This window comes from Pelodiscus sinensis, chromosome 4, assembly GCF_049634645.1.
Source record: "Pelodiscus sinensis isolate JC-2024 chromosome 4, ASM4963464v1, whole genome shotgun sequence".
Classification (NCBI taxonomy): domain Eukaryota; kingdom Metazoa; phylum Chordata; order Testudines; family Trionychidae; genus Pelodiscus; species Pelodiscus sinensis.
This window is the reverse complement of record NC_134714.1, coordinates 75442939-75463117: the sequence shown is the minus strand read 5'-3', so window position 1 is coordinate 75463117 and position 20179 is coordinate 75442939. Positions and strand designations below refer to the sequence as shown.

The window sequence follows — 20179 nt, the reverse complement described above, 5'->3', positions numbered from 1 at the left end:
TTAATCTATATTTGTTAGTGCCTCAGCTGAAATCCACATTTACTAACCTCTTGTTTTAAACTTTGAACTCTAACAAAACTAGTTGTATATGGAGGTCAGACTAGATGTGGTCTCTAATGGCTTTGGGATCTTATTGTGGGGAGGGAAGAGACAAATCAGTTGAATACCTGAAGAAGTTCAAGGCAGATCAATGCTATGCTAAGGCTAGACAGGTGGTAAAGTCTCTGTCCGTGGTGTAGACCTATAATTTTGGTTCCCAAACCTGATGGGTTTGTAAAATTCAGGAAGACTTCAGGAGACTGAATGAAATTTCACAGTCCAATGCCTGTCCCATGGCTCAGGTGGGTAATCCCCTTGGCAAATCAGGGAAAGCCAACTATACAACGAAGTTGGATTCCACAAAGGCATGTCAGCAGATTTCTCTCAAGACAGAGTTGAAAGAAAAAACTGTCATTGCTACTCCTCCCAGTCTGTTTCAGTTCACTTCAGCGTTTTTTGGATTGCACATGGCACTTGCCAGCTTCAGCAATTCATGGACCCTCTCTAACCTCATTGTCAATGTGCAGCTGCGTGCTTGAAAGATATGGGCGTTTTGGGCTCAGGCTGAGGGTCACATCTCAGTGATGTTGCCTCAGTCATGCAGTCACTGGAGAAGGCTGGCCTCTGTCCATCAAAAAAGTGTAGGTTTGGCACTAAGAGCCTTAGTATTTAAAGTACTTAGTATGGAACAGGAAAATCCATTCATTCAGTAACATTATGGCAGTCACCAGAAATCACCATTACAGAAAAATTGCCTAGTTCTGTTTGTCTGAACACATTAACTCTTGAAGAAGCGCTGATTACCAGTTGTGATTCATCTCTGTGCTCAACATAGCACCATCATCCATACCTTAATCTTTTTAAGAATAATTTCTTAGGTGTCTGTTATCTACAATTATGCTTCCCCTCCATGAAAGCAAACAACATGGCATTGAGCTAAACATCACAGCAGTCACGTTAAAGTTGCAACTGGTAGTGTATTACAAAAACTGAAATGACAAAGTCAGGTCCTGATAAAGTTTCTTTGCAGATGCAATGCAGGATTCAGGAGAATAGGTAGGAATGGTGTCCCTAGCCTCTGTCTGTTAGGAACTTGAAATAGATGACAGGAGAGGGATCACTTGATGATTACCTATTTCTGTTCACTCCCTCTGGGGTATCTGGGATTGGCCACTGTCAACAGACAGGATACTGAGCTAGATGGACATTTGGCCTTACCCAATATGGCTGTTCTTATGATCTTAGAAAACAGAAGCATGAGAGAAGTATTCCACATTGATGTGAAGAGCATTAAAAATATCAATTACTAAAACAGAGATGAAAAAAGGGATCAAAAGAACAAGTTTGAAAAATTAGTTCAACATTAATTTTAATGCTCAGGCATAGAACAGTGTCTATGCAATTTATTAGAGGGGCTGTAAACTGAGATAAAGGCTTTAAACCCTTTAGGTTTTCAAGACTCATTTGATCAAGGTGCTATGAACTTAAACAATATAACTGCAATGTAACACAATGTAACTTAATTGAAGACTAATGGGTATATGAATGTGACTAGATATTTTAAAACAAATACTTAAAAAGCAAAGTGTCTTCAACTGAAATTACATGTTGTTGAAAAATTCTGATCTGACAAACCCTACTGATGAAACTACTGCTTCATTTGCAGTGTAATTGTATCTTTCACATAACGAAGCTAACTCTTTCCTACTCCCACTTCTGCAACAGATGTTCCTTTGCTTATGAAGTATAAATAAGTGACTGAATTGACTATATTATTTCCTACAGATCCCACACTTCACAGGAGAAGCTAATGATTTAAAAACTTCAACCTGATTTCTTTCACAACCGAAGGTCCACCTGAAAAATGATCTTGGGATGGAACATTACTAGAAAACACAGTTTAACACAGATAATAAGAACATAAGAACGGTCCAAACGTCCATTAGCCCAGTGTCCTGTCTTCTGACAGTGGCCAACACCAGATGCCCCAGAAAGAGTGAACAGAAACAGGTCATCATCAAGTGATCCCTCTCCTGTTATCCATTTCCAGACCCTGACAAACATAGGCTAGGGACACCATTCCTACCCATTCTGTCTAACAAGTATTGATGGACCTACTGAATTTATCAAGTTCTTTTTTGAACCCTGTTAAAGTCCTGGTCTTCACATAGGAAGGTTTCCCCTTTGCCACATTTAATTATAATTGACTGGGGTTGGTACTATGCTTAAAGTAGATCTGTGCAAGATGGCTCAAAGAGGTACTGAAAAGCCAGGGGGGACTGATGGATTATTGAGTTTCTCACATCTAGCATGGATTGATAGTGACTAAAAGTAATCACTGTTGGATGACTCTTTGGCAGCTTCTGACAAGTGAAATGAAGGGTGAGATTGTGGCTAGGAAACCCGTCCAGAAGTCACAAAACCGAGTTCAGTCCCTGGTTGTGCCACAGATCTCCCGTGGGACTTCATACAAAAAATCACTAGAACTCAGTGGTGTGCCTGTAAAATACTTACTTTCCTCATAGAGGAAAAGAGCAGAATGGTACAGAAAAAGTCTTCACACCCTAGATCGGTTTTCTCCTATTAATAAGCAGAGTGGAGAGAAGTGAGCAATGCCACTGCAGATAAACAGGCTGCAAAACTGTCAGTCCTTTCACCAGGACTTCTTTTCATATGCAGTACAGGTTTAAAACAAAAAATGTTCACGACCAAAATAGCTCCCCTACTTCAATTACATAGCATATTCCTACAAGACTGATATTTAGAAAAGAACGTTGCTACATTTTCCTCAGAATAATAAATATTTCACCAGAAATGCTACTATTTAAGTCACAATTTAATGCTAATATTGGAAGTCTCATTGCTGAAAGATTACATTTCTATAAAGTAACATTTACACAGCAATGTCTGACATTAATTCTTTATGTGAAACTGTAAAAATAGTCACATTTCATTTTTTCAGGATAAACTCCAACAACTGAATAGAGTTAATAATATAAGCAGTCTTGCTTCTGATCATGATAGGAATACTTATATCATCTCCACACAGGGATTTAAAATGTTATGCAAAGCTAGGAAAGCTTCCTATCAAAACTCTTCAGTATTACCTTAGGATCAAGCTACATAGTTAAAGAACATCCCTCTTGAAAAAGTTAATTAACGTGATTTAAGCTTGTCAGTGTTATTTGTTTAATGCCAAGTAATAACATGTATTAAAAGAGCATATCAGGCTGAATTATCACTTTTGTCAATATACCTTATGTCACTTTTGGAACATAAGTTATACCAACAAAAGCGCAGGTGCGGATAGGGTTAGGTTAGTGGGAGATGCTCTCCTACTGGCATTGTTACTGCTGCTCATTGAAAGTGGTTTAATTATGTCAACTAGGGAACTCTCCCCGACCAGCACAGAGTGACTACACAAGCGGTCTTACAGCATGCTAGTGTACAATTCCTGCAGATGACAGGAGACTGAATGAAATTTCAGTCCAATTTCTACCCTGTGCCCTGGGAGCATGATCTGCATGGCAAGATATGAAAAGCCAACTATATAAACAATGCTGAAAAGAAACTTCTAAAATTACCAAATTCCCTTTTCACTAGTGATACCAAACAAATCTAAAAGTATTTTACTCCTCTTGCACAAGGAAACTAGATGTGTCAGTTTCACTTTCTCAGTCCATGCATTAGTTCAGCACTGCAATACAGGCAGTCCCCGACTTACGCGGATCCGACTTATGTCGGATCCGCACTTACAAACGGGGCTTTTCTCGCCCCAGAGCTCACGGGTGGCGGGTCCCCACCCGTGTCCTCCTGGGCGAGAAAAGCTTCTCCCGGTCTCCCTGGTCTACTGGGGGGGTCCAGCAAAGCCGCTGGACCCCCCAGCAGACCAGGGACACCCGAGCAAAGCCTCCCAAGGCAGCGGGACTCCCGCTGCCTGGGCGACTTTGCTCCTGTCCCCCTGGTCTGCTGGGGAGGTCCAGCAAAGCCACTGGACCCTCCCCCCCCCCAGCAGACCAGGGACACCCGAGCAAAGCCGCCGCCTGGGTTTGCTCTGGTGTCCCTGGTCTGCTGGGGGGGGGGGGGGGGGAAACGGCTTTGCTGGACCCGCCCCCCCAGCAGACCAGGGGGACAGGAGCAAAGCGCCTGGGCTGTCCCGCTGCGGGCGTGCTCCAAGGCTTTGCTCCCCATCTCCCTGCAGACCAGGTAGACGGAGAGCAAAGCCGCGGAACACGCTCGCAGCGGGACAGCCCGGGCACGCTTGGGCTGTCCCCCTGCGGGCATGCTCAGCGGCTTTGCTCCTGTCCCCCTGGTCTGCTGGGGGGGGGGGGAGCAGCTAGTGCCCCCCCCCCCCCCCCAGCAGACCAGGCTTTTCTTGCCTACCCCTGGGGTAGAGCAGCTGGGGGCTGCCGGGTTGGTCCCGCAGCGCCACTCCGGACCAACCCAGCAGCACCCCAGCTGCTCTGCCCCAGGCGTCCTGATTCAGCCGCTGCTGGTCAGTTTCAGCAGCGGCTGAATCAGGATGCCTGGAGCAGAGCAGCTGGGGTGCTGCTGGGTTGCTCCAGTAGCGCCGAGGAGCCGCGCTACTGGAGCAACCCAGCAGCACCCCAGCTGCTCTGCCCCAGGCATCCCCAAGTCAGCCGCTGCTGAAACTGACCAGCGGCTGACTACAGGAAGCCCGAGGCAAAGTTGCTCTGCCCCAGGCTTCCTGGAATCAGCCGCTGATCAGTTTCAGCAGCAGCTGACTTGGGGACACCTGGGTTTCTTAAGTTGAATCTGTATGTAAGTCAGAACTGGCATCCAGATTCAGCCGCGGTTGAAACTGATCATTTTCAGCAGCGGCTGACGCCAGTTCCAACTTACATACAGATTCAACTTAAGAACAAACTTACAGTCCCTATGTTGTACGTAATCCGGGACTGCCTGTACTTAGGTTGCATAAATTATATGGTACTGGTGTGCATCAACCATCCAAAATTTGTTTCCATTTTATTTTTTAAAACCAAACATTTCTATTAATATCAAGTTTAGCAACAACAACAAAACAGATTGAGGAACAAATTACAATACAATTTGATATTTTACCTACCTGATATCTCTTTAAACAATTTTATGAATTCAAAACTAATTATTTTGAAGAATTGTTTGCTTTTACCAAAATCATCATAAAAAATATCCTTTTAAACATTTAAAGCTCTCATAAAAAGGTGTAAGAGCCTGATTCAAAGCCCATTAAAATCCCTTTTTGAGAAAACTTATCATAGCCATCAGCAATGTATATGCATTAGTACCTTACCCCAACCAGATTTAAAAGAGCCTCTCAGAGGATTCTATTAATTCACCTTTTATGCCAAATCCTAGTGATGTAAATATTGCATTTCACAGATGAAGCAGATGTAAGATTAGTCATGTAGGAAAGTTAACTCTTTGGGACAAAGAATATTCTGTTATTAAGTTTGTGATATGCCTGGCACTGTTCTGTGTGTTGCACTTAAACAGTCTTGACCCCTTCTGTTCTCTACAACTGGACAGTGCTCCCTATTCAAGATTAGTCTGCCAAATGGAACTAGAATGCAAAAAATAGTTAAAAGTGGGTTTTAAAATGTTATAAAATATCACTACTTACCTGCACACACTATGCATACATTCTGCAAGCCCAAAGCCCAACAAGTGAGAACAATTTTCACCTTCGAGGAAGCATGAACATTTTCTGCCAACGCTGCTGAAATTGGTCTATTGATTTTTCCCCACTATTCCTGTGGCATTAAGGCTGGATGAATAGCTGGTTTTGGCCTCCTGGCAGTGTTAGCAATCCAAAATACATTACCAAGCAACTAAGTGAAAAATACTATCAGTTCAAGAAGACACTTATAACCAGGCAATGAGAGATCAAGTCAGAAGTATTTAAAAGCAGCTTCAAGTACAGGCTGTCCCCACTGTAAGTCCAAGATATGTTCCAAAAACTTGGACTTAAAGAGGGGAATTTTTTTCCTGAGGCGGACTTTCATTTGCACAAATTGGAGGAGAGGGGTTGCACAACTTAAGAGCAAGGAATGGGAGGACTTATAATGCATCAGTTCCTACAAGTGTCAACGACTTTAGTGCGGAACAGATGTATACTGGAGCAACTTATAGCGGGGATGTCCTGTACATGATGAAATGTAAATGTAACTACACAGGTAAGTATTTTCTACGATGTCTGATTAGGTCATAATAATTAACCAACTTGTGAAAGAATTTAATATATGTGCCTTCTGATGCCAACATTTTGGGGTACCACGGTCCCGTTTTTGGGATGCTGTGGGATGGACCTAAGTGTGAAACTAACACCTCAGCCTCAGTTATGCTTAGTGTGTTTATAGAGTTTTCACCCATAGATCTCAAAGCACTTCACAATAGTGGCTAAACATAATTATCCCCATTTCAAAAGGAGGAACTAAGGTATTAATAGACATAGCAAGACCAACTTGAGTTCAATGTTTATAGCAATTTTATATCTACTCCTAGAGTCTCAAATTGCCTTGGTTGCAAAGAAACTATATTCCATGCCTGATTATCCAGGTTACTGGAAATTTTTTGTTTGCGCGTAGTGCCAGCTAGTCCATGTACAGTTCCTAGCCTCTGGAATATACTGTGTGGTTGAGACACTAATGCCTCTGCTGCGCAGCTTCCTACACCAAATGAAGTTCTAGGTTCAGGCATAAAGTAGCCTAAGCAGGACTGCTGGCCTTTGACTTGCCTTCTGGCCTTGAATGCTGAAACTTACCATTCTAGAGAAAAAAAAACGTAAACAAAAAAAGGTCCTGCAGCACCTTAGTGACAAACAAAAAATGTAGATAGTATCATAAGCTTTTGTGGGTACAACCCACTTCTTCATCCCTAGCCTTCACTCCAACCCCCTCTCTCAGCATGGTGAAAAGTGAGGGAGGGAGAAAGGGAAATGTAGTGAACAGGGTGAGGCCTCAGAGAAGGGGTGGGAAGGAAGTGGGGCAAGGATATTTGGTTTTGAGGTACAGGCAGTCCCCGGGTTACGTACAAGATAGGGACTGTAGATTTGTTCTTAAGTTGAATTTGTATGTAAGTCAGAACTGGTACATATTGTAGGGGAAACTCTAGCCAAACATTTCTCCAGAGCTCAGTTTTATTCTCCCACACCTCACTTCCCTCAGTCCTTTATTCTCAAGCTGAGGTGTCTGCTGAGAAAAGCCGCTCCGCGTCTCCCTGGTCTGCTGGGGGGGGGGGGGGGGGCGCTAGCTTCGAGTCTCCCTGGTATGCTGAGGGGAAGCAGCTAGTGCGGGGTTGCCTCACCCCGTTTGTAAGCAGGGATCCGATGTAAGTCGGATCCATGTAACCCGGGGACTGCCTGTAGATCTTACATTGCACTTAACTTGAAAAAGTGATCTTGTGGTTAAAAGGACTGGAGACACTAGCTTAAAACAATGACATTTGACTATCATCTGACAAAGTGGGTTTTACCCACAAAATACATCTGTCAGTGTTTAAGGTGCCACAGGACTTCTTAAAATGTCATTACAATGAGAAGTCATCAAATGTTTTAAATTTTACACTTACTACATTCAAACAGAACAGTAACATCTTCAGCATTTTCCATATAGGTTATTTGATTTTGGGTCTGGACTTAAATAACTTTTAATATTTAAGATATATTCAGTGTACACAAATATACATGGTGTACATATCCCCATACCAAAGAAAAACCACAAACTCCCCAACCTTAAAATATGTATATTGAAATACAAAGGAAGCCTATAAGTGTCCTGTGCTTCATCTCACTGATAGCATAAGTCCCACAAGAATAATTACTGCAGTGGTAAGAGCTTGCAAAACTCATTTATTAGTTAAACAACGATTAGTAAATGTAAGTAGTATTTTAAACCCTCACATTTCTTAATCACTCCTAGAAGTAGCATAGTAATGAATCAACTCAGAACCTCTATATAAGGCTGCAGATGTTACTTATACCTGAATTCATGCTTTACTTATAGTTAACATTAGCATATTTAAAAGATTCAGCTAGGAAAGGTTAATGCAACTTCCACCAATAATTCATGCAGCATTACAACTAAACAAAGTTCTTTCCAATACCTGCTGGGAGGGAAGGGGGAGAGAAATCGCAGTGAGCTCAAAACGACTGAAGATGATCCTGGAGAACAAATTAACTACCTACTATGGTAGACAGGTAAGAGTGAGACTCATAATCACAGATTACTTTTTAAAAACCTCAAAAGTTTAAAAAGTCTCAAGTGAGTTGCAATACATGGTTTCATTTTCCAGATAAACATGAACTCACGCTCCCTTCTGGCTGGTGTCCCGCCTGCTGTTACTTTTTATTCTCCATCACCTGGTGTTAAGACCCATGTCCCTCCCAGAACGTGGCACACTCCACTCCCACTGCTGCAGTGCCCCCACACTCAGTAGTCTTCCTGCTCAGGGAACCCAGCTAGGGTTGCCAGATGGTTTCAACACAAAAATACCAGACACACTTGACATTACATCACAATCTACATTACATCTTATTTAGAAAATACTGGTCATTTTTATTTTCTCAATTTGTTTCCCAAACAGAAAGCTCAAATACTGGACTATGCAGTTCAAAACCGGACACCTGGTGACCCTATCAACCCCCTATGCCCACCTTGCTTCAGTGACCCAATGGCTAACCTTCATGTAGTCCCTGTCTCAGTGGCAAGCTGCAATCTGAAATGGTGACTCATCATCCACATATGGACCTGTTGCCTCAGCTGTCTCCCTATAGCCCTAATAGCTTCAGACCCTGTCTCAGGTCCGTTGGCCTGGAAACTTGCCTAGCCAGAACTCCCCCAGCTCTGCCTGCCTTTCCCCAGGCCTACTTCATATCAAGAAGCCTCTAGGTTCCCTAACAGGTAGGTCCCTCCAGCTCCACAGCTGGAGCAAGAGTGAGTCTGTCTCCACCCCTTATCTATACAACAGCAACTGAGCTTTAATTAGCTGTGTCTGCCTCAACTGCTGGCTCCATCACTCCAGCCCTCTCCCAGGGCTGGGTTTTAACTCTTTGTGACAGGGCAGCATCACTCCACAGCGGCGGTGTCGATCCACCCCTCACTAGGACTGCGCCGATCCCCAGGCTGCACGGGGAGCGCAGAATTAAAGCCGCCGCTTGCGCTGCTTGCTCCAAAGCTATGGCTTGGCTAGGCGGCGCAAGCACCGACAAGCCACAGGTGCCGCATCTGTGAAAATGCCCAGGGGGAGGAGGGATGATGCTCATGGAGGAGGTGTGAGGGCCAGAGGAACAGAGGGAGAGGGAGGCGGCATGGAGGAGTAAGAAGGTGGAGAGTCAGGGGAGGAGGAGAATAGAAGAAACAGAGAGTGGAGGAGAACGATCCTTCACCACCCCAAAGAGAGGGTAGGAAGTAGCCCAGGGCGGGGTTTCCTTGAAGGAGGCCCATGGGCTGGTGAGTTACAGCCAGAAGCCCCACCAGTCAGACGGGACCCTGTTGGAATCTGTCCTTAGGGCCCTGGGTTGGGGCCCGTGACAGAGGACGGGTCCAGGCCCCCCTACTCTCTCCCGCCATTTGTGGGTTGCCATGAGCAGGGTCTAACCACGTAAGTAAAATGATGAGCAACAATCTAGTATTGCCTGGGCAGTGATAAAGCCCGAGATGACCACATACCACCCGATGGCAAGTGGTCAGCGCATCGGACTGGGCAGAAGGAGGAGCAATTGGGTCACGCCTTCACACCCTAAAAGGCCAGTGTGAGGCAGACATCTGGTCACAAAAGGAGGATAGAAACTGTGGGTCCCTTTCAGTGCATCTGAAGTCACTGACCCTTCCCTTCACCTCACCGGGTCAAGTTCTGTTAGAGGAAAGAGGAGTTTGAAGAAGTAGAGTGGAGTTCAGCCTAAATTAGTGGTCTTGGAACAACTGAAAATACTCAGCCAAATGCAACACTGACACATTCCATCTCCAGCTGGTGAAAGCTTCTGCTCTCTTCCAAAACAACAAAGTCAGAATAAAGGTGTCAAAACTGAAGTTTTATGTCAGTCATCACAAAACCCATCCAGAATGGGAAATAGCAATTGACGATTTCTTCAACAACTTACATGACTAATACAAAACTCTCAACTGCACTGAATCCAGAAGTTTATCACAAGAATCAGTTATCTACAGGTTGGATACCAAAGATAGGTTCTTAATAACCATATTTATTTATTTTATTTTTATTTTAGTATTTATTTATTATACAATCATAGAATACTAGGACTGGAAGGGACCTCGAGAGGTCATTGAGTCCAGTCTCCTGCCCTCATGGCAGGACCCAGTACTGTCTACATTTATCTAACGTACTCTTAAATATCTCCAGAGATGGAGATTTCACAACCACCCTAGGCAATTTATTCCAGTGTTTAACCATCCTGACAGTTAGGAACTTTTTCCTAATGTCCAACCTAAACCTTCCTTGCTGCAGTTTAAGTCCATTGCTTCTTGTTCTATCATCACAGGCCAGGAAGAACAAGTTTTCTCCCTCCTCCTTGTGACACCCTTTTAGATACCTGAAAACCACTATCATGTTCCCTCTCAATCTTCTCTTTTCCAAACTAAACTAATTATATTACAGAAGGACCCAGTCATGATCAAGGCCCCATTCTGCTAGTTCAGCAGAATGTGGTCATTGCCTAAAAAGTTCATAATCTTCAGTTTTACATAGGCTGAACCTCTCAAGTCCAGAACTCTCTCTGAAATGATTTTAGTTAGCTGAATGTCTACTTTTCATGGGTGTGGCAAAGTTTCCCATGGTCCCATGAAGTTTGTTTACAGCCACCAATCCTAGCTCTTTGTGTTCTGTTCTCTTACTAAGCTCTAATTTGCCCCTAAATGTCCTCCAACAGTCCAGTAAGCAGTGGAAGCCTTGGTAATGCTGCTAGACAATACGGACCTTCTGTAATCTGGAAAATTCTCTGGTTCAGAAACAGTCAGGACCCAAGGATGCTGGACTAGAGAGGTTCAGCCTGTACTACAGAGCTAGTGGAAGATGGGAAGAGAGAAAATATGCAACCCTGTTCCACTAGGAAATTAATAAATATCAGAGATGATGGTGTAATTAGGATCATTGTCCTAAAAATTTATAAAAAAGGGAAAAAGCTGAACTTCTAAAAGTGCAAAACCAGAATGTGATCTTCATTATATAAAGCCTGTAATTAAGTAAAATGGAAAATGTGATTGCTATTATTAATTCTTTATTTTTTTAGCAGCATTTACAGGCTGCAGTGAGAATCTGGAGCCCATTGTCCTAGATGCTGCATGGACACAAGATGATATATTTCTGCATCAAATTGTTTAAAATCCACCTGGCAATCTAATCAGCATGGGAAGGCTCCCAAACCTGCTCAAGCCCTATTGTTGCAAACTGCACAACAGGGGACTAAAAAGACAACACATATACTAAAAGGATATCCTTTCCCCACTCCTTCCCCAAACAGGCAGAGCAATTGAGGTGACACTAGTTTAATTCCAATTATTCCCTACCTTTGGTTATTGAAGTGTTCCCCCTTTTTTGTTACAATTGTATAGATTTTCTTTTTAAAAAAATAGATTTTAAAATATAGGAATTGCTGTACTGGATCAGACCCATGAACCATCTAGTCCAATATCTTGTCTCCCATAGTAATATTGAAAGCTTCATCAGGTAGACAGTGAAAAAATAATTAGGCATTATTTGCACTTAACATTAAAAAGGTTTTAGAACAGTTTTTAAACTAAGGACTGAGGGAAAAGCGACAGGTGTGGAGGAGCACATGGTTTGGACAGAGACATCTATTAGGGGAGGTTCTATTAATAGAGGTGCTCTATGTTCTAGTCAAGAGGAGAAGATGGAAGTGTGGGTCACATCAGATGAGACACGATCAAATGAAAAAGAATCTAACTCATCAAGAAATGGCAGAAAGATAAATATTGACAAATGATTAAAGCACTTATACACAAATGCTACACGTCTAAATAGTAAAATGGATGAACTAGAGTGCCCAGTTTTAAACAAGGATATTGATATGATATAAATGACAGAAGTTTGGAATGAGGACAATCAATGGGACACAGTCATACAAGGATACAAAATATATCGGCAGGACAGAACAGGTCGTTCTGGTGGAGAAGTGGCCCTATACATGAAAGAAAATGTAGAATCAAATGAAGTAAATATCATAAATGAGCCAAAATATTTCATAGAATCTCCATGGATAGTTACTCCATGCTCCAATAATAAGAATATAGCAGTAGGGATATGTTATTGACCACGTTATCAGGACAGTGCTAGTAACTATGAAATGCTAAGGGAGATTACAGAGGCTATTAAAATTAAATTAAAAAACTCTCAGTGGGGGATTTCAACTATCCCCATACTGACTAGGTACACGTCACCTCTGGAGAGGATGTAGAGATAAAATTTCTTGATACTTTAAATGACTGCTTCTTGGAGCAGCTGGTTCTGGAACCCACAAGTAGAGAGGCTATTCTTGATTTAGTCCTAAATGGTGAGCAGGATCTGGGTCAAGAGGTAAATATAACTGGACCGCTTGGAAATAGTAACCATAATATAATAAAATTTAACATCTCTGTGATGGGAAAAACACCTCAGCAGCCCAACACGGTGGCATTTAATTTCAGAAAGAGGAACTACACAAAAATGAGGAAGTGAGTTAAACAGAAATTAAAAAGTACAGTGACAAAAGTAAAATCTCTGCAAGCTGCATGGAAACTTTTCAAAGACACCATAATAGAGGCTCAACTTAAATTTATACCCCAAATTAAAAAACACAGTAAGAGAACCAAAAGAGAACCACTGTGGCTTAACAACCAGGTAAAAGAAGCAGTAGATATAGTATACTTAGATTTTCAGAAAGCCTTTAACAAGGTCCCTCACCAAAGGCTCTTGTGTAAATTACATTGCCATGGGATAAGAGGGAAGGTCCTTTCATGGATTGAGAACTGGCTAAAAGACAGGAAACAAAGGGTAGGAATAAATGGTAAATTTTCAGAATGGAGAGGGGTAACTAGTGGTGTACCCCAATGGTCAGTCCTGGGACCAGTCCTGTTCAACTTATTAATAAATGATCTGGAAAAAGGGGTAAGCAGTGAGGTGGTAAAGTTTGCGGATGATACCAAACTGTTTAGGATAGTCAAGACAGAAGCAGATTGTGAGGGACTCCAAAAAGATCCACCAAACTGAGTGACTGGGCAACAAAATAGCAAATGAAAGTGTAAAGTAATGCACATTGGGAAAAATAACTCCAACTATACGTACAGTATAATGGGGTCTAGTTTAGCCATTACAAATCAGGAAAGAGATCTTGGAGTTATTGTGGATAGTTCTCTGAAAACTTCCACACAGTGTGCAGCAGCGGTCAAAAAGGCAAACAGGATGCTAGGAATTAAGAAAGGGATAGAAAATAAGACACAGAATATCTTACTGCCCCTGTATAAAACTATGGGATGCCCACATCTTGAATACTTTGAACAGATGTGGTCTCCTCACCTCAAAAAAGATATTTTGGCCTTGGAAAGGGTTCAGAAAAGGGCAACTAAAATGATTAGGGGTTTGGAACGGGTCCCATATGAAGAGAGGTTAAAACGACTTGGACTTTTAAGTTTAGAAAAGAGGAGACTGAGGGGGGATATGATAGAGGTCTATAAAAGCATGAGTGGTGTGGAGAGGGCAAATAAAGAAAAGTTATTTATTAGTTCCCATAATAGAAGAACTAGAGGACACCAAATGAAATGAATGGGTTGCAGGCTTAAAACTAACAAAAGAAAGTTCTTCACACAGCGTGTAGTCAACCTGTGGAACTCCTTGCCAGAGGAGGCTGTGAAGGCTAGGACTATAACAGAGTTTAAAGAGAAGCTAGATAATTTCATGGAGGTTAGTCCTAAATGGTGAGCAGGATCTGGTTCAAGAGGTAAATCCTTTCATGGATTGATAACTGGTTCAAAGACAGGAAAAAAAGGGTATGAATATATAGTCACTTTTCTGAGTGGAGAGAGGTAACTAGTGGGGTTTCCCAAGGGTCTGTCCTGGGACCCATCCTATTCAACTTATTTATAAATGATCTAGAGAAAGGGGTAAACAGTGAGGTGGCAAAATTTGCAGATGATACTAAACTGCTCAAGATAGTTAAGACCAAAGCAGACTGTGAAGAGCTTCAAAAAGATCTCACCAAACTAAATGATTGGGCAACAAAATGGTAAATGAAATTTAATGGCGATAAATGTAAAGTAATGCATATATGATGGGGACTCATTTGGCTACAACTACTCAAGAGAGAGATCTTGGAGTCATTGTGGATAGTTCTCTGAAAACATTCAGTGCAGCGACAGTCAAAAAAGCAAATAGAATGTTAGGAGTCAAAAAGGCAAATAGGATGCTAGGAATTAAGAAAGGGATAGAAAATAAGACACAGAATATCTTACTGCCCCTGTATAAATCCACGGTATGCCCACATCTTGAATACTATGTACAGATGTGGTCACCTCATCTCAAAAAAGATATATTGGCATTGGAACAGGTTCAGAAAAGGGCAACAGAGATGATTAGGGGTTTGGAATGGGTCCCATATGAAGAGAGATTAAAAAGACTTAGACTTTTCAGATTAGAAAAGAGGAGACTAAGGGGGGATACGATAGAGGCCTATAAAATCATGACTGGTATGGAAAAAGTGAATAAGGAAAAGTTATTTACTTATTCCCACAATAAAAGAACTAGGGGGTCACCAAATGAAATTAATAGGCAGCAGGTTTAAAACAAGCAAAAGGAAATGTTTATTCACTCGGCGCACAGTCAACCTGTGGAACTCCTTGCCAGGGGATGCTGTGAAGGCTAAAACTTTAACAGGGTTCAAAAAAGAGCTAGATAGATTCATGGAGGTTAGGTCCATCAATGGCTATTACCCAGCATAGGTAGGAATGGTATCCCTAGCCTCTGTTTCTCTGGAGGTGGGTGACAGGGGAGGGATCACGTGAGGATTACCTGTTGTTGTGATCCCTCCCTCTGGGGCATGTGGTATTGGCCACTGTCAGCAGACAGGATACTGGGCTAGGTGGACCTTTGGTCTGAGCCAGTATGGCCGTTCTTAGGTTTATGTTCTAAATTCTAATTAACTAACATTAGTTAACATTTTAATATTTAATGGAAATAAGTTATAGGCCGCAAAATGTATAAACCTTAAGTTATCCTCAGATAAAAGTGTAATTTTTAGCTATAACTAATAGTGCAGCACTTTTACATTTACGAATATAAAAGTGATTCCCTAAGAGTGTGTTGGTGTATTATTCTTAAAATCAGTTGACAAGAAATAAAGACTAAAGTTAATATGAAAGTAATTTTGAACTAACATGAGATATGACATCACCCCATGACAAAACACCTCAATTTGCTAAAGACAGTGAAACCTACCATGATTTTAGCCAATATGCCATCATCACTGGACTCCATAGTTACCACTGCTTTGTCTGTTTCAATTTCACATAATGCATCTCCTGCATTTACAGTTTCACCTGCAAAACAAGACAAGATTTAAAATACAGTAGAACTACTTAACCCTTGGTAAAATGGAGACATAATGAATTGTCCTTTGAAGCATGCATCTAGCTACCAGTTTTCCAGTATTGTAAGGATAATTAAAATGCAGTAAATAATATTGTACTTAAAAACTTCTGGATAAAAATTGCTGCTTTTCTTATCGTGTTAATGTCATTATCCACCCATGTTTGTGGTGAGTATTGACAGACAGACAGAATACTGAAGTGACTTATCTTAGCTCATAATGTCAAGAAGGTAACTCTGAAATCCTTATGTCCAGCCTTTGGCAGCAACTGCTAGCCACTGGTGAAAATGGTGATGTAAGTATCTTAATATAACACTAGTAACAAGGAACATTGTCTTAAAATTACATATAAGACAATATTGTGTGTGTGTGTTTATGCACATAAGCAAATGATATATAATATTATATAAACAAGTGTTATTTTGAATTTATAGCAAATAATTAAACATGGAGCTGTCTCCTGTCATGGACAGATCTACAAATATATAAAATTACAGATCTTTACATTACAGATCTATAAATACATATAAATACATTTTTAAGAAATGAAAAATATTCAGCTGGGGTGGGGTGGACTATACAGGTCTACAGATGAGACCATGTTATATTATGTTTTCCTCTCTTTTAAGCACTTACATGCCTGCTACTACATGATAACAAGCCTATGAGCCTGCATTGTTCTGTCAGATGAATAATGACTGGATGCCTGCCATTAAATAAGATGACAATGGGAAACAGAGAAGATCCAGAATGCTTGGGCTTTAAAGTACATACAATATGATTTTCCTTAAACAGCACTGAACAAAAAGTACATTTATGTATCAGGTTTGTAGGTTCTGTACTTCAATTAAAATGTACTTTTCCTCAGCACAGTAAATAAAGTGACATTATATGTCTAATTTTAATTTCCACTTTTGCTTTCTGAAGCACTTAAACACCAGAAAAATTAGTTTGACACCTATGATTTCTATTTGTGTATGTGACTTGCACATCTTTGTCTTATTTCTTTCATTGTGATTACTTGAAAATGGATTGGGGGGGAAAGAAAAAAAAAAAAGAGCTGCTGTAGGGTTTGGATGACCTTTGTGGTAAACAGCAGCTATATTCAAGCCTCAATCAAATAAACACTTCCACAAGGTTCCCTTGTGGGAACTCTAAGGGGAAAAAAAGATGGCCAATTTCTTTGTCCACTCAAATATATACAAGGAACTTAGCACTTCATTATTTTTTTAATCGACATTAGGACACATTCAATTGCAACAGCATTAGGGACAGGATGGCCCAGGGGAACCACCATGTAGAAATGTAAAATCCCATTTAATTGGTTAAGCATATTATTTAACTAGTTAACTGATTAAAGAGAGGGGAGGAGGGCTGCTTCACCCTACCTGCTGCTAGACTGTGTCAGGCCAGTGCACCCCAGCTGAAGCAGCCCCTGTCTGTGGCAGGCCCCCCATAGGGCTAGAACAGCCCCCTGCCTTTGGCCGGGGGGGGGAGGGAGCTGCTTCAACCCCCACAAGTTAGCCTTACCCTTAATGGGGTTAAGGTTTACTGGTTAAACATTCAGATCCCTACTACCAAGCTCTTCATCTTTAACTCACAACGTTTTAGTTCTCTGAGAAGACTAATTCATGTGGTTTATTAGAATTTAGAATACTGTAGAGAACTAAATAGGTATTTACTTTAAAAAAAAAAAAGGGGGCGTGTGCTTAGCTGTTCCAATGCATGCCCAGGAAATATTGAGGGGATAAGTAACATCTTTGTGTCTCGTATCATTAGACTGAGGCCAGCTAGTGGCTAGTCCAGGCCCTCACTTATTACAGGTTTTTACACCCATAGCTCCAGCGGTAGAGAACTGCCAAAGCACAGCAGTGTCCTCATCCTCTTTATATGCTTCTTACCCTAGGGGACATCTAATCCTTCCAAGGTGCTTGGGGATTCCCCTGCACTGGGACTCTCCATGAAATTCCAGATTTTTCTCCCTCTTGGCCCCACTATAGCAGCAGTTAGTGGCAGAAGATTTGATGTCATGTCTATTTTTAGAAGCATGTTGCAATATAGCCTTTAGAAATCCCTGTCACTGGTTCAGAAACTCAGTTCAATGAATGGGAGTGTGATACTTCCCAGCAGGGGATGCCAAATTCATGATACATCTTAGCAGGTGTCCAAATCGATGCCAAGTACCGCTGAAAAGATCAGCTTTCGCACTGGAAAGAACTGGAGTGCTTTGCTGACAATTCTGATTCGCAATGCTTGCCAACAGAAAAGCTGGAACTCCAAATTGTTCAGACGGCCATTTGTGTGTGACTAATAGTCATATTTATTATTCAGACATTTTGAAAACCTGTGTTTTTAGTAGTTAGTTCCTTGTATCTATTAGTCTGTAAGGTGCCACAGGATGCTTGTTGTTTTTGCAGATATGGACCAACCACTCAGACACAGGTCCTTATATTAGAGTGATTACTACACTAGAATTCTCCTCCAAATTTAAGCTGTGTCATATCAAACAGAGGTTCAGTAGCCTAGATGCAGTAAGATGGTAATGTCAGACCAATTACTAGTGGACAGTAGTCATAAGTAATCATAAGTCACGAGTTGGATCCTTTGATGCACAAGGATTAACAATTGAGAACTCCCTTCTCTCAGACCCTAGAGATGGTCCTTCTAGAACACATATGGATAAGTATCAACTGATGCTGCCAATTCTATTTGCCTAGCCCAGGATAATCAGAGGATTTTAGTCTCTAGGGCTGTCAATCTGTCTCCTTTCACCAATACTAAATTCATACATAATAAATACCTTTAGAATAAAAAGCAGTTTTATTTTAAGCAAAGGACTTCATACAAACCAATAGAAAACTATTGACAATAAGGGGGAAAATAATGAGTCTGTCTCTTAAATACAAGATGTTTTCTCCCGCTGAAGTGAAATAATTTGTCTCTGTAGGGCAACTGCAAAAACAAATTTACACTGACAGAGCAGGAACGATAACCAGAGTAGTATTTTAGTGACCCCTGCTGGTTACATGGGGGGAAGGGACCCACACTTTCCACATGCAACATAACAAATTTACATTTCCAATCTTGTATCTTTCCATTTACATTGAAACATGTTACCAAGTAATTTTTTTCATACACAAGATCAGTAAGATTATATTTCTACTAGTACCATTCAACCATAGATATCTCATGTCATTGCAGGATGAGTCATTTATGAGAATCCTGTAATGGTGATAAATTTAGAAGCATTACCCCACTTCCCCCCCTTAAAAAAATAAAACATATCTACCTACCATTTATTTCAACCCTCACTACACTGCTATTTTCCAGACTGTCCAAAAAGACGTTTAGAACTAATTATTATCAAAGATGAGTTAAATGAGCCCATGTATCAGTCACATTTTTTTAAATGGAAATGTGTCATTGTAATTAAAATGTTAGAATAATTTCTCTAGTCCAACCTTCAATTAAGAGTACAGTAATTAATATGCACAGATGATTTTCAGTTACTTATCAAGGGAAGCACAATAGGGATTGAGATAGCTATGTGTAGCACACATGGAGGAATTGGCATAACACACTTATAATGAAGAATAACAGTTGTATATAGAGGGTTTAAAAGATTTTATATTTTAATCTATAGACACACAATATTCAAAAGTAAGCACCTAAACTGCTATGGAATATTGTCTCATGGTTAGCATAAACTCATTGTTAGTTTAGTATGCGTAGCGTAGACATAATGAGGGGCACAGCATCACTGTAGCACTGCAGTGTAGACATTAGGGATGTTAAAAAGCGGGTAATTGGGTAACTGTGTAGCCACTGAAAATTTCAACTGTTACACAGTTCATGCACTCACAGCACAGAGTGGCAGCTGGCTCCCTGGGAGTCGGTGCATGCTGGGAACTGGCTTAAAAGCTCCAGGCTCCCAGTACGTGCCAGCTTCTGCCCTGCACCCAATGATAGAGCCAGTGGTGAGGGGCTAGGGGCAGCCAGATCCCTGGGAGCAGAGAAGCAGCTTACATGTAAATGTTGACAGTAACCAATAAACCAAGGCTTATTGGTTAACTGTGTAAATGGTAATCCTATTACATCCTCAGTAGACATATACTTACTGCAACAGAAGGAGTTTTCCGTTGCTATAGTAAATCTATCCCTTTGAGAGGCAGTGACTAGATCAGTGGAAGAACTGCCACACAAACCTACTGAGGTCTATACCGGGGTTTAGGTCAGTTTAACTATGCCTTTGTTATGTGACTTTCGCATTCCTGAAGGAACATAGCTAGATCAACCTAAGTTTTAGATGCAGGCCAGGCCTTACAGAAAGGCAATTTCTGATGCTGTTGTCATTGTTTATCTGCAAGTCATTAAACCTCATGGAGCTTCAATTTATCCATCAGTGAAATGGGCATAATTATACCTACCTAACTCCCAAATGTGTTACTGTGAGAGTTAATGTTTGTAAAAAAAGACAGTTACTTGTTCCATAACTGGTGTTTTTGGAGATATGCTGCTCATGTCCATTCAACATAGGTGTGTGCG

General features: G+C 41.2%; 1 protein-coding gene across 2 annotated transcripts in view; it reads right to left on the bottom strand.

The window, feature by feature from the left end:
- Positions 1-20179, bottom strand: part of PDHX (pyruvate dehydrogenase complex component X) — a 103911-nt gene that overhangs the window by 57131 nt on the left and 26601 nt on the right. For both annotated transcript variants that reach the window (XM_075927468.1, XM_075927469.1), the window contains one exon: positions 15484-15584. In XM_075927468.1, coding sequence (XP_075783583.1) covers positions 15484-15584 — 101 coding nt within the window. The remainder of the gene's footprint in view (positions 1-15483; positions 15585-20179) is intronic.